General features: G+C 34.7%; 1 protein-coding gene across 5 annotated transcripts in view; it reads right to left on the bottom strand.

The window, feature by feature from the left end:
- The window catches only part of LOC106460179 (protein Fe65 homolog), a 55222-nt gene that overhangs the window by 8594 nt on the left and 30486 nt on the right, over window positions 1-16142 (bottom strand). For 4 of the 5 annotated variants that reach the window (XM_022386837.1, XM_022386838.1, XM_022386836.1 and 1 more), the window contains 8 exons: window positions 12683-12929; window positions 10920-11150; window positions 9895-10151; window positions 8925-9094; window positions 8166-8260; window positions 3369-3414; window positions 1736-1891; window positions 720-847 (listed from right to left, as the gene is read on the bottom strand). In XM_022386837.1, the coding sequence (XP_022242545.1) occupies window positions 720-847; window positions 1736-1891; window positions 3369-3414; window positions 8166-8260; window positions 8925-9094; window positions 9895-10151; window positions 10920-11150; window positions 12683-12929 (1330 nt within the window). The remainder of the gene's footprint in view (window positions 1-719; window positions 848-1735; window positions 1892-3368; window positions 3415-8165; window positions 8261-8924; window positions 9095-9894; window positions 10152-10919; window positions 11151-12682; window positions 12930-16142) is intronic. The other variant, XM_022386840.1, reaches the window with a different exon arrangement.

Raw genomic sequence — 16142 nt, 5'->3', positions numbered from 1 at the left:
GAGTGCCCTAACCACCTGGCCATGCCGGGCCGATTTGATAGTGAGAAGCGAGTTCAAAAAGCCATTTTTTACGCAGTTTTGAGATAAAAAATAAATAACATTTTTGCCTAGTAAGTAAATATGTACAACAGTGAACGATTAAATATTTAGCTAAGTTTGTTTCAATTGTAAATCAAAGCACGAAAATAAATTCTTTTCCATTCTCTGTAACGCGAGATTTATTAAAAAGGTAAATATGATTTTAGTAAAAAAAAACAACTATTAAGAGGTTGTTTAAGCGCAATGCTGTATAATTGACTATCTGCATTGTGTCCACTGCAGAAATCGTGCACCGAATTTTAGAGCTGTGAACCCTCAAGTCCGCCTCTGAAACACTTGGAAGAAGTGCTAATAGTTAAAAAAAAAAGTTAGTATTTTATGGACTTCATCCTTTAAAAGTATATTTTGTGCGGGTTTAATTCTGTTTTTATGTGTTTGTGATAATGTATGTACTACTAGAAAATCCAAGCTTTATAGATTAAAATGTGATTTTTATAATTTCTCTCGATATATATATAATGCCTTGCAATTGTCTGTACTTTGAACGTAGGTTTTATCTGGTAGGTAACAAAGAACTTGTATGACAGTTTCTGATTAGTTACTCCATACTTGACATTTGATTTTAAAAAAGTTCATAAAAAAGCAGCGTTTTTAAAGCATATTGAATGTATTTTACAAACCTGCCGTTGTCCCTCCCAACTCCCCACACACGTATAGTGTGGATTGGCTGGGTGTTTAGAACTGTTAGGTCCTGAGGATTGATTAAACGAAGGCAGTAGTCGTCCAGATCCATGTACAAGTCCTTACCCTGAAACAATTGATATACATCTAGTCAGGAAGGGGCCTTAAAGCCAGTCTTGTGACATAATGATAGACTTGGGCTATCAATTCTCTACATCTTCCTCATAAATATGTGACTTACTGGAACATATAAGGCAATTATTATCTTAGTCTACAAGATTTGAATACAAAATTCACAAATAACGTATTTTGGTTCTTTGTTTTTCTAAGACTCTCATCTATGGTGTTTTTTGCTCTTATTTCTTGATGAAACTGTCGGTACTTTTATCTAATAATCCAACCGTACAAGCTTGTTGGTGTAGCATGTTCGTGAAAAATTGTTAATTTTTGTATGTAAAGGAAAAGTATTCATAAAAATATACGGGGTTTAATTTGGTGTCCAGTACTACATGTAAGTTAGTTACTTTGACTCTTGTTAAGAGTAAAGCTACACAATGGGCTATTTGTGATCTGCCGACTGTGGGTATCGAAACTCAATTTTTAGCGTTATTTCCCCCCCCCCGGTAGCTCGGCGATAAATCTGGGGCTTTCAGTTAGTAAAGTGAGGGAAATGCAACGTATCAAAAATTGTAATTTGTTAAACTGCTTTTTGTATATTTTATTAGCATGAAAATGACAGTCATTTATTTCATAAGTGGTTTTTAATATGAAGAAAATTTAAATATGTTTCCATAAAGCATTAAAGGACGTACACTAAGACCCTTTTTTATGTTAAAAGTGTTTTATAATTTTCATATTATTTGATAAAAAAAGACACTGATAAGCTAAAGTCTCGTGAGGATAAATGTGTGTTTTTCCAACAACAAGAGAGAGGGGGAGGGGGAGCCACTCTCTCCGAATACTAAGTTGTATAAATGTTTGTGTACAACATAAATACAGCTAATGTAATATTTACGTCTCCCCAGCGTCCTACGACGTCCAAGATATCATTCCTTCCAAGACTAAGATCCACGATACATTTGTTGACAGCCTTGCTGCTTTTCTCGGGTGTCAGATCTTCCTCTGCTATCTCCACCCATCCCAGAGACCTTACAGCAAACCTGATGGGTTTCTAAGGAATTGTGGAATAAACTTGGGGTTTACTAAGGTATATAATGACTGGTTCAACACAGATATATCATAGATCAGAGGTTCCCAAATTAAGGGCCGCAAGAAAGAGTTGGAGGGAAAGACTTGTAAATACACAATACTGTTATGGTACTCAGTATATATACAGGATGTCCGAAAAATCTGGAACCATAGGCACTTCAACTAATTTTACTGAATGTGTTCCACATGCAGTCCTTGTAATTCAGAACAAGTTTGGAGACGGTATTGTGATTTTTTTTTAACACTGCGAAGTATATATTCGTATCATTGGTAATGGTTCGACACTACCGGTTTTTATATTCGTATCATTTGTAATGGTTCGACACTACCGTTTTTATATTCGTATCATTTGTAATGGTTCGACACTACCGGTTTTCATAAATTTAGCTAGCAATTTCACAACATAATTTTAAATGATGTTTTTTTCTCTCTCTCTGGATGGCGTGCATTACATTCGGCAGCAACCTTCTCTGCTACACAGCAGGATTAACTCAACCTTCTCTGCTACACAGCAGGATTAACTCAACCTTCTCTGCTACACAGCAGGATTAACTCGACCTTCTCTGCTACACAGGAGGATTAACTCGACCTTCACTGCTACACAGCAGGATTAACTTCACCTTCTCTGGTACACAGCAGGATTAACTCGACCTTCACTGCTACACAGCAGGATTAACTCGATCTTTTCTGACAGTGCATTATATAATCAGTTGCTTATCTGAAATTACGAAAATCTTCAAATCACTTATTTTTCCAGACTTTTCACACACCCTGTATATTCAGTAAGTGAGGGCCTTAATTACGATGCTGAATGCTCGGGGGGGGGGGCGAGCTTATGTTGAGAAAATTTGAGAACCCCTAAAATGGTTTAATGGATTATAGATTATGAAAAAAAGCTAAATGCGTTTAAATAGTACTAGTACAGTACACACACACACACACACACACACTAGATGTTAGGATAATACGCTTCTAAGAAAGTAAGTAATGTAAAAAAAAAATACTTCTGTATTTTTATCTAAATAATCTATGAAATTGCTTTCAACTTTCTGCGTAATGAAAATTTCCCTCAGTACTTTTTACACTGTAATTAAATTTGGTATCAGAGTTTAAAATCTAATGCTATAAGAAGACGTCTCTATTTCAAGAAGAATAAAAATAAATGATAAAAACCCGTAATATTAAGAAAACTTGTTTACGTTATCGTATGAAATAGTTTTTACTGTCCTAAATATTCTCACTTTTATCTCTAATACGCATCTTTTGTTAACGTTATTTTTAACTAAATAAAACAGATAACAACGACTATCGTGAAATACACCTATCCGTTGATAAAGAGCAACAAGTTTTTCTTAAAACTGCACATCTTTTCTGTTCACAGATGGTTTTTCTTTTAAATATTTATGATAAGCAAGAATTTAGAAACCACTCCATCTTACCTTATCAGGCGTTAGGCTACACGATCGTTGTGGGTAACTTCTTCTCCTATAAGAATATTGATTTATTGTTAAATCGATACATCAGGAGTATCATGCATTATGTAGCTATGTTTACTAAAATAAATATTGTCGATTGCCCAAAACACATCATGACTACATTGTACGTCTTAGGAGTATGGTGGGTGGGGGGTGTAGAACCTTCTCTAAAAATATCTGTCTCACTTTTAAACCTCAGTTCCTGTTTTGGTATGTTATTGTTTGTTTATTTACTAAGGCCTTAATTTACTGCCTATTGTAACTTATTTAGCCATTGTATTAAATGTGACATATAATTCACCGACTAGTTGTTGTAAAGATGGTTTCTTTTGTTTTAGTGCAAAGCCACGCGGTAGGTTATCTGCGTTCTAGCCATAGCGAGGAATTAAGCCCCGGATTTAACATAAAGATGAATGAATGTTATTAGCAGGTGAAGGAGTTTACAGATTTAGAAAGAATATTCTCGACGCTTATAAAAAATGTTTATACCATCAGTACTATTAATCATGTTTGTGTCTTTTAGTTTGGTTTTCGTTCCTGTTAAGCGTAAAGCTACGCAATGGGCTATATGTGCTGTGCCCACACGGGTAATATTTGTGTCTAAATCACGAGTTTTAATATCACACATTGTCTTATTGTCCATTTCTAGTTTAGCAGGTCATTTAGTAGTAATATGTTTATTAATACCATAATCCTTCAAATTGATTAAATCATTTAAATATTTATATGTTAAAGTGCATAAAGAAGTCTGAATGGTTTTTTTAAATTGATAAATGAACAGACAAGAATATTTAATACATTATAAAATGCATTTCTGGTTAGAAATGAAAGAGAGTGAGAAAATCGTTGAAATCACACTTGAAGACAACAACGATTTTGATAAAGTAATTAAAATACTTGCGATTTTTTGGGGTTGAAAAATGCGTGTAGGTGTTCAAGCCAATGTCTTCAAATGTAGAAGATGCAATAACATTCGCTAATCGTTAAAACGACGATTGATAGTTGTAATGTTATCGTATCTTTTAAGGAAACTGGACTCGGATTCTGTTTAAGGTAATGATATTCTTATTTCGGTAGTTGTAATATTATCGTAACTTTAAGGAAACTGGACTCGGATTCTGTTTAAGGTAATGATATTCTTATTTTGGTAGTTGTAATATTATCGTAATGTTTAAGGAAACTGGACTCGGATTCTGTTTAAGGTAATGATATTCTTATTTTGGTAGTTGTAATATTATCGTAACGTTTAAAGAAACTGGACTCGGATTCTGTTTAAGGTGATAATATTCTTATTTCGGTAGTTGTAATATTATCGTAACGTTTAAGGAAACTGGACTCGGATTCTGTTTAAGATAATGATATTCTTATTTTGGTAGTTGTAATATTATAGTATCATTTAAGGAAACTGGACTCGGATTCTGTTTAAGATAATGATATTCTTATTTTGGTAGTTGTAATATTATAGTATCATTTAAGGAAACTGGACTCGGATTCTGTTTAAGGTAATGATATTCTTATTTCGGTAGTTGTAATATTATCGTAACGTTTAAAGAAACTGGACTCGGATTCTGTTTAAGGTAATGATATTCTTATTTTGGTAGTTGTAATATTTTCGTATCTTTTAAGGAAACTGGACTCAAGTTTTGTTTAAGGTAATGATATTGTTATTTTGACTGAAGTTAACTTGAAAAGAAACGGTTGTCGTTTACTTATCTATTGCTAATTTTAAACAGTTTAGTACAATTCAGGTAAAAGAAAGTAATGACAGTGGTTTAACGTAAGATGTAGAAAATGTGCAATAATGAAACCTGAAGCGCATGCAAACAAACGTAATTTTTTTCCATGTAAAATTTTCATTGCTAATACAACAACACATGTACTTAATGTGTTTATTGTAAATTAATGTAATAATGGGGAAGAAAATAACTTAAGCTGCAATAATAATTTGAAATGAAAGTTTGGAAGATTAAGCATGAGTAGCCTGATTATAAAAGATATGCAGTTTGGTGTTTTATTGTTGATTTCAAATGCAATACAAAATTCTAGAGTAACCTTTAGAAAATAATAGCACCTGCGCGCATTTTATCTTGCCTAGTGATTTGTCCAGTTTGTTCAAAAATTGAGTAATAAATTATGTACTAAACTTAACATATTTGACAAAGAGATTTGACTAATGCCCAAAAACTTCTGAAAACGTTTCAACATCTCTATAGTAACTTAAAAGAAATCATAAATCAAGACGTTTCACTTTTTTCAGCGAAGTTTTTCAGATGTTTAACACATTTTAGAATCATAGTATAGTTTATGTATTGGAGAAGATCAGTTAATAATGTTGGAGATATTTGTAGATTTAAAATTGCTGTACATAAAACATCAGAAAAAACATTCGTTAACACAATTAATCAAATTATTCGTAAATAAGGGATAAAATATTTGAAGTTTTTGATACGTAGCAGAAAGCAAAGACGACAAGAAAAACGAACTGGAGTTTATGGTTTGTTTGTTTTGAATTTCGAGCAAAGCTACACGAGGGCTATCTGCGCTAGCCGTCCCTAATTTAGCAGTGTAAGACCAGAGGGAGGGCAGCTAGTCATCACCACCCACTGCCAACTCTTGGGCTACTCTTTTACCAACGAATATTGGGATTGACGTCACATTATAACGCCCCCACGGCTGAAAGGGCGAGCATGTTTGGTGTGACAGGGATTCGAACCCTCGACCGTCAGATTGCGAGTCGAGCGCCCTAACCACCTGGCCATGCCGGGCCTATTTTTGGAGTTTATGGTATCACGACTTGTTTGTTTTGTTGAATTTCGCGCAAAACTACTCGATGGTTATCTGTACTAGCCGCTTCTAATTTGGAAATGATAAACAAGAAGGAAGGTGTCTAGTCAACACCATCCACCGCCAACTCTTAGGCCACTCTAATCGAGTAGTAGGATTGACCGTCACATTATAACGTTCCTACGACTGAAAGGGCGAGCACGTTCGATTTACACATTACCTTGCCTAAGATGAACAATAAACTTTGAAAATGCTACAGAAATTGCAAAACAACAACAAAGAATTGTACTTTGAGTTGACATATAACTTGAGATATCTTGTTCTCTGCAAGAGAAAATAATTAACTTACATTTCCATTTAATATTGTAAACATGATTTACTTATTTTTCTTAAATTTGCTTCTGTTGTCAGTACCTCAGATGGAATTATTTGCGCATGTAGTATGCTCAACGAAATAGTTAATTTTGACAACTCTAATGCATTCTTTTTTACTTCGCAGAGAAATGTGAAGGCGAGAGAACATTAAGTCACTGATGATTAAATTAACATGATCAGTAGATCACGGCATGCAATACACCGGTGGATCGATGATGTCAAGGCGATTATTATATCTCCGGTGGATTTCGAGTAAGCATGGGGTGGAATGATAGGGTGCTGATGCACACAAACGTCACTTTTCAGAATTAACGAGTTAAAAGTTGAAAGTAATTTGGTCTACGTTTCGGGAAATCAAATTACACGTAAACTTTGAAAGTAATTTGGTCTACGTTTCGGGAAATCAAATTACACGTAAACTTTGAAAGTAATTTGGTCTACGTTTCGGGAAATCAAATTACACGTAAATTTTGATAGTAACATGGTCTTCGGGAAATCAAATTACACGTAAACTTTGAAAGTAATATGGTCTAGGTTTCGGGAAATCAAATTACACGTAAATTTTGATAGTAACATGGTCTTCGGGAAATCAAATTACACCTAAACTTTGGAAGTAATTTGGTCTACATTTCGGGAAATCAAATTATACGTAAATTTTGATAGTAATATGATCTTTGGGATATCAAATTACACGTAAACTTTGAAAGTAATATGGTCTACGTTTCGGGAAATAAAATTATACGTAAACGTAAAGTCAAATTTTATTGTTCTTAACAGCTTATATACCTATGTGTTGTAGTATTAGCATATAAGAGGTCCCCCTGTGGAACAGCGGTAGGTTGACAGATTTACAACGCTAAAATCGTGGTAACAGACAAATAAACAAAGCATATAAGAACAAAGATGTAGAGAGAGTCAGAAATACAACAGAATAAACAACGGTCAGAATGTGATGTTTAATTTGAAAGTTGGAAACAAATAAGTTTATAAGTTATAAATCAATATTCATAACAATAATTTTCTAAGTTGTACAACAGAGATATCGACAGGAGAAATAAAGTGTGTTGAAAGAGATGGAAACAAAACTGAAACGTAAACCATCATATCAAGGTTAGATAACAAAATTAGAAGACATTACTATTAAACACAGTACGAAATGCAAGGGCCAGGCATGGTTAGGGCGCTTAACTAGCAATCTGAGGGGTCGCGGGTTCGAATCCCTGTCCCATCAAACATGCTCGCCCGTTCAGCCATGGGGGGTGTTATAATGTGTCAATCAATCCCAATATTCGTTGGTAAAAGAGTAGCCCACGAGTTAGCAGTGGGTGTGGTGATGACTAGCTGCTTTCCCTCTAGTCTTTCACTGCTAAATTAGGGACGGCTAGCCTTCCCTCTAGTCTTTCACTGCTAAATTAGGGACGGCTAGCGTAGAAATTCAAAACAAACGAAATGGAAGGAAAAAAAATGTACGGGACTTAAGAAACTGGAAAGAAACAATTTTCCCACGTCATGTTTTAAGAGATTTAGGGAAGATAAAAGAACGAGCTACTTATGTGAGATCTTGCAGTAAGAGTTGTCAATTCAATACATAATTACACGCACTTCAACTGGTTCTCTTGACGTCGAGTCAGTCCAGAGCTATTTACTTCTTCAAACGGTTTAGCCGAAGGAGGAGATGGTGTTGTTAGACTAGATAACTGTAAAGATAATTTAACAAAACTTTAAGATGGCACATTGGTTAAAATAGATTTATTTCTCCCTTACTTATTTATAATATAATAAGCAAGTTACACCGGGCTTTAAAGTATAAATATTTCATCACTTGTACGAAGAAATCACAACGAAGTTTTAGGGGTAATGTTTTTGTTTTATTGCAGTATGAAAACATGGCAAAAATTATCGGAAATACGTAAGTTAGAAATAATTTTAATTTTCTACAAAAGCAACGTATTCCAACACACTTCCAAAATTATAGTTATTAGTTTGTGACATGAGAATTACTTCTAGATTATTCACAGGGTTCCAAACAGACTCCAGATCAAGAGATGACCGTTTAGATTACTTATAGAATCCCAAAGTTATCCAGGTAAAGATATGATTGTTTATGTTACTAACATCGTTCCGCACTGATCCAGGTAAAGATATGATTGTTTACGTTACTTACATAGTTCCGCACTGATCCAGGTCAAGAGATGACCGTTTAGATTACTTATAGAATCCCAAAGTTATCCAGGTAAAGATATGATTGTTTACGTTACTTACATAGTTCCGAACTGATCCAGGTCAAGAGATGACTGTTTATATTATTTACAGGGTTCGAAACAGATTCCAGATAAAGAAATGACTGTTTACATTACTTACAGGGTTCCAAACAGATTCCAGGTCAAGAGATGACCGTTTTGGCTTAGTGCTGTAGTTAATCATAGGAGGCACTGTTGGCGGGGGTGGCTGCCTCTGAATACTCCCGCTGTTGATGTGCCAATAGTAAGGACCACTTTCATCTGGAAACGGAAACAGCACCGTTGATTTGTCTATATGGACAATGTAACGTAGTCTGTAGTCTAGATTCATTATTAACTGTTATTTTGTACAATGACAGTTTTCTTTTAGAAACATAAAGCAAACCATTTAACACACTATGTTTACATCAGGCAGCAAACTATTCCGTGACTATCTCAGATCATCACACTATGTTTACATCAGGCAGCAAACTATTCCGTGACTATCTCAGATCATCACACTATGTTTACATCAGGCAGCAAACTATTCCGTGACTATCTCAGATCATCACACTATGTTTACATCAGGCAGCAAACTATTCCGTGACTATCTCAGATCATCACACTATGTTTACATCAGGCAGCAAACTATTCCGTGACTATCTCAGAACATGGATACCGAAATAGCGGTTACTCTGGTGGTCAGGGTATTTTTTTTCATCATACCAGCTCGGTTGAAAGTTAAATAAAAATGAGCAGTAATCTGACCATCCTGAAAACAATCTTTCAAAATCGGCACATTATTTTGTTCATAAGATAACTGTAGTTTAGCCACGTTGTTAGTAAATCACTTGCTATTGCACAATGGATGTTATTTTGTAGAAATCGTTTAGTTCTTTCAGTATTCGGTTATCATCATAACACATTAATGTCTGCTAAAATAGAAAACAACTTTCATTCAAGTAAAACAATTCTCATTTATTTGAAATTAATTCATAAGGTATAAAAAGAAGTGGAATTAACGATGTATTTTCCAAAGTTTTCCGGAATTCATCACAGCAACTTTCTTATTTTCAGCCCAAAACAAATTAAGCTATATTATATTATCTTACCCTCGTGTTTCTCCCAGCCAGGTGGGAGCAGATCGTCTTTAAAAGCGACATATGTGTTAGATTCTTCCGCGTCAAGAGACCCATCTGAAGGAGAATCTTGTTTTTCGGCTGAAGGTTTGTCAGGTGACGGGTGTGACCGTCGTTTAACCTCAGTGGCACATGAATCTTTACTGACAACGCCCTCTGTAAGTGGAACATCTCTATTTGCTTCCTTATGGCTTTGAGACGCTGCTAGAAGCTTCTGCGTTGCAACATTTCTGAAACGGGAGCTAATCGTCCATACTTAATGCAGTAGAAAGCATGCTTTATAATAGAATCATTTCCAACGTTTAAAATATAGCAAAATAAAACACTGTTATATATGCAAAGGAAAGCATAAACGAACCATACTACGTTTTATCAACGGTTGTGTGTAGAAAAATAATCAGTACAAGCCTGTGGCTTGTTGGGCGCCTAAAATAATACATTATTCATTACTTATACCAAGTAATTATTAAATTACTTTTTAAATATACCAAGTAAGTTAAGAAACCACGAAAGTTATGTGAGACTTTAGTAGTGATAACGTAGAAAGTCATATGTTGTTTTGTAATACAAGTTTATCGTGTGCATTTTTTTCACCAGTGATAAACATGTATCATACAGCAATAATCACTATTCGCTTTAAACTAACGAAACAAATATATATAGGGTGGGACAAAAGTAACTATAATTTTGTTTAATTTCTATTGTCTTCTCTGTAACCAACAATGTTTGAATTGCTTTCAATTGTCGTCGCAATATTTACTTTAGCACCAACCGTATAATACCAACTGTACCAACTGCACCAACCAGATAATACCAACTGTACCAACCGTATAATACCAACTGTATAATATTTTTACCCCACCCTGTACGTTCTTATTGAATAAAAAAATATATAATTTAATGTATTAGGCAATTCTGTAAGCATATAATTATGAAATGTAAACGGATACGTGAAAGTTAATAATTCCTATACAATACTTGTACTTTTTCACTCTCACCTCGCTGAGTTTTCTGCTTTCATAAATTCATTATTGTTACCATTCCTTTTTTTCAGCTCTTCTTCTGCTTCTTTCTGATTGGCTTCTTGCTGTTGTCTCACAGCGGCTTCCAGACTCAAGTAATATTCCAGTAAACCGTTGGTTTTTTTTATCGTCACGTTCTCGTTGGAATTTCTTTCATTAGATCTGTTATTCACGGATTCTGAAGTTTTCTTGCAAGCTGTACTGCTTCTGTTTAATGATGAAATACATTTATTAATCTGGCTATCTATGTCACGTCAGAATGTGCTATTGAGTCTTGCCAAATATTTGTAAGATTATACAAGCTTTGAGATGAGTAATCATTAGACATCATTTTAAGCATTAAGACTTAACTTTCTTTTTCTAAAACAAAATATATTTCAGCTTTTTTTAATATTAGAAGAAACCTTTTCATACAGATGTAAAACTATAATCACTAATTGGAAAAAGAATGTACGTAAATAATTCTCTGACATATTTAAAACGGATCTTTTTTTTTTTGGTTTGTAATCAAGCACAAAGCTACACATTGGGCTATCTGTGCTCTGCCCACCACGGGTATCGAAACCCGGATTCTAGCGTTATAAGTCCGTAGACATACGGCTGTGCCATTGGGGGGCTAAAACGGATCTGAGACAAATCTGCATTAAACTCTACATGACTAGAAAAAAATATATTGCACCCCACTTAGGGTGACAAGACATCTTGGTTTTTAGATTGTTCTCCAGGTGTCCCGTTAGATCCTTTTGGGATGCCTAACTATCCCGGTTTTCATTTTACCAGTAATTTAAAATTTTCATATTTATTTTCAGCACTTTGAGCCTCTAACAATCGTGAATCAACAGGTACAGTTTTTTTTTATAGCTAAATAGGGAAATTATCTCACAGTAACGAATGACTCAACATATCCTTTGTTGTTTTCTTTGAGGACCCGATATGGCCTAAGAGTCGACGGTGGGTGGTGGTGTCTAGCTGCCTTCCTTCTAGTCTATCTCTTCTAAGTTAGGGATAGCTAGCTCACATATCTCTCGAGTAGCTTTGCGCGAAATGGTACAAAAACAAACAAAACCTTCCTCAGAAGTTGGCTATAAGGTAGGCTGCAGCAGACGACATGAGTGCACAAGTCATTGAACGCTTAAGTTTGCACCCGTCAAACAAAGAGAGAAAGGCGAATGCCAATGACAGGTGCTGTTTACAACCGATATTCGATTTTTAAGTCGCGAAGCATTTATTTAAAATAAGTCAAGGGTGAACACGAATGACAGATGCTCAGAATTTTACGACAAACACCTGGCCAATAAGCAGTTGTTAGAAAAAAAAAACTTACTCTCCAGAGGGGTATATGTAGTAATAATGATGTAATTAAAAATATTTTTCACTTAATGATGTTTCTTATTTGCGTAATTGGTTGTTTATGATTTTCCTTATAAAAAAAGGGCCCCAATTTTAAGGTTAAAAAATCTGAGTGTATGTTAGATTTACAATTCAAAAGTTTGGTCACCCTAATCTGACTTCTATTCTTAAATTACTCCTTTTATTAATATTTACATTCACGCAATCACTTCGCCAATCGAAACATAGTTTGACGTCATACTTCTTATTTGTTTGTAACATTCTATTACTTTTATTTATATTTAGGTCAGTTTGGTTTTTATTTAGTTAGTGGAAGCTCTGCTGCAAATAAGTAGGTAAGACGTTCACATTCATCCAAACAACGAATTGATAAAAAAAAATCAACTTACGCGTTACTCTCTAAATCTGGGTTTGCCATGACTGTTTCTGTTCTACCAGACGTGGAATTCAGATTGTAATCCAAAGACTCCTCATTTTGTGACTCTTCTTGACTTCGTCCACGTGCGTGACCAGCATCCAACTTGTCGTACATGCGATCATCCGAGTCCGATGGTTCAAGAGTTGGCTGTGGATTACTGTTAATGTCAGCTGGATCGAGGTGGAAGTTAGGATTGGCAAAACTTAACACTCCGTTATCTGAAACATAACATACAGATTTAGTATACGCAAATAGTAAAATAATTATCACCGTTCAAACACTTGTACAGAGACATGTCATATAAGTTAGTTATACTACAGCAGTTGTTGCATCTGGTGTTGTTAAGTTATAAAAACAACTTACTTTCAAATCCTCATCTAATATCATATCAGTACAATATTATTGTAAACCGACATTACTCAAACATTAGTTAACACGAAGATATATTATTCTTTGAAGACTTTAATAAACAACGGGTCCATACTTGGAGTAACATTTACTTGTATGTACTATAATTATATAGAAGGAATAAAATCACCTAGAAAAAGTAGATATTACATATTAATTATTTCTTGAAACCTCTGCTTTTACAAAAAAATAAAAGAAAAAACATTCTGTTTGACTATAAATTAAAAAATATATTTTATTGCCACTTTTGTTCGGACTCGGGACGGTAACAGATGGTGCTATAAAAACTGGATAATCACCTGAGTAAGAAAGTAAGACATGAAATGCAAAAGTATTTCCTGAAACTCTTATAGAAATATGCACACAATATTTTGACTATTTTAATGCATTTTAGAGTTAATCGAAGATGTTGACTCAAAACCAGTTTAAGTACATAAGTGACTTACGTCGCTTTCCCAGACATAGATTCTTCTTGATTATATGCGTAAAGTTGCCTGGACACGTGGACGGCTTTCGCCATTGATTCTTATCACCTGTTACAGTACGCCATATTTTATTTACTACGGCTGGGGTACGACTTGTTTCAGATCTCTTTCTGGATTGTCATATTACTTTGTTTTCCTGTACGTTAACGCACAAGGGATATACCAATCTTGGAAGTCCTAAAACTCCAATCTGAATGCATCTTTATGATCTGAGTGCATGATTGTTTTCGCACATTAAAGTACTGTTACATACCCTTCTCTAAAGCCATCAATTATCGGTGGCATCACACTACCTACGCAGCGCCAAACAACGTCAAAATGTAGTTCTGATACATTCTATTCCACCGCAGCTTTATATTGGCTGTGGTTGTCACGTGATTTGCTAAGTTGCATATTCAAATTTGTTTTAATATAACTTGCTCTACCTTCTGAAAATCAATCAAAATTATCGAACCATTATGGAAAAACTCTGAACAAAATTCGTTTTTCAAAAGTAACGGGTAATTACGTTGTGCACCATGCTGATGTTAGAATATTTTTATTTTAACGACTTTAGAGGCGGTTCCAAGATCTCTCTCCACTTTATTCAGCTTCATGGTAAAAATTCAAATGATACTAGCCTTTGTGTCTATCACATTATGTATTATATAACAATTTATATTGCATAATCTACCATGTGCACCCATGCAAGCGGATTTTATGTTGCTCATAGATACTTCCCATTTATTTCAACAATAAGATGGACGAGTTCCATGTAGTCTGAAGTATTGTGAGGGACGAATTCCAAGTAGTCTGAAGTATTGTGATGGACGAGTTCTTGCATTGTAAGTTGATTCGAAAATCGATCTTGACGTGATCAACATATCGTCAGAATAACTTGATTTTGCACAAAATTAATAGTTGTAAGTATTTTAGTCTTTGAAACCAAGGTTCAGGGACAGCCATTCTTAATTTAGAAATGCTGACCAAATGGAAAGGGAACCAATCAGCAGCGCCCGTTGGCCACACGGCCACTCTTAACCGAATAGCGAGATTGTCTGTCACAGTTATAAAACCTTCACAGTAGAAAATTCCGCAGCTCGAACCTTCCTCTATGCAGAACAACACATTAAATATAGGCAACCCCCTGTCCAACAACAACTGTATGAATTTAACATCATTTGTAATTTTCAACACTGTTTAAAACAGATTTGTCCTATAATCTACACTAAGCTACTAGTATATTCAGACTTGTTCAAACTTCTTCGTTAAAATAAGGCCTAAATAAAGTAAGATTGATGAAACATAGAGGAACGATAGACCATGGAGTCTGACACGTGCAGACCTGCTGTTTGTTTGTTTTTGAATTTATGCACAAAGCTACACAATGGGCTATTTGTGCTCTGCCCACCTCGGGTATCGAAACCCGGTTTCTAGCGTTGTAATTCCGCAGATATACTGCTGTGCCACTGGGGGGGGGGGCGCAGGCCTACTGAGCAAAGTTATATGGTCATATTCATAATAAAAAAAAATAGCTCAAAGTACATTCCTTACATCTAACATTACTCACGTTAGTTATCCTTCATGTTAACTAGAATAAAACACTGTATACATGTGTGTAGTGGTTGCGGATGGTGTTTTTCTAGGTTTCAATCCAATGCTAATTCCTGCTTCTTTACTTCTTTTTTTTTTGTCAATTTTTAAGTTTCATTTTTTGGAAAGTTTTTTGAATTTCACCACTTGACATTAAGCACGAGATATCAAGTTTTTGAAAATGAGAAATTCATTGAAAGTGAAACGATACCTTATGTAGGAAAAGGATAGATTGCTGTCCATAAAACTTGTTGTGGTTAAGTTTATCAGATTTTTAAATACAGTAGTTTTTGTGTCTGAATATGTGCTACTTCTTAACATATGTATTAAACTGGAGACGTTTTAACGGTGTTTAGCGCAAGAACTAGAATCCTTTTGGTATAGCGATTGTCAAATGAAGCACGTGGCACTAAAAGTGGTACTTATTGGTGTTGGTACACCATTCTGATCCCAGATATGGAGTTATGATAAATGGTGTGTGTTTTCGAAAAGTAAAATTGCACTAATAATTAAATAGTATGAAACTAATTTGCGGCTTTAGAAAGTTAGTTTTGTAAATAAAAATGAATAATAAATGTTCAAAATGTTTGTCATAAACGAAGCAACAGAGCATGAAAGTTAACGCTGGCTTCAACAAAACAGTATTTGTTTTGCACTGGTGCTTCAAAGGCTTATTGTTATATTCATCAAGGAAGGTTTTACCGATAATATATATAATATATATATATATATATATATCCTTTATTTTATATATATATCATCCGTTATTGTTCGTCTATTGGTATTTAACCAAAATGTGTTTAAGAGGGAGATATAAATTAAATACTTAAATCTAGGGATCTACGGGTAGTAAAATGTGGCTGAATATCGGGTCCGGGTATCCGGTCACTAAGATTCGACCGGGACCGGGTTCTCCCCTTGCCCCCCCCCCCTCCAAACAACAAGATACACAAAAAATAGAAATAT

This window comes from Limulus polyphemus, unplaced genomic scaffold, assembly GCF_000517525.1.
Source record: "Limulus polyphemus unplaced genomic scaffold, Limulus_polyphemus-2.1.2 Scaffold724, whole genome shotgun sequence".
Taxonomy (NCBI): Eukaryota; Metazoa; Arthropoda; class Merostomata; order Xiphosura; family Limulidae; genus Limulus; species Limulus polyphemus.
Note: the sequence above shows the minus strand (reverse complement) of the source record. Positions and strands in the feature narration are given on the sequence as shown.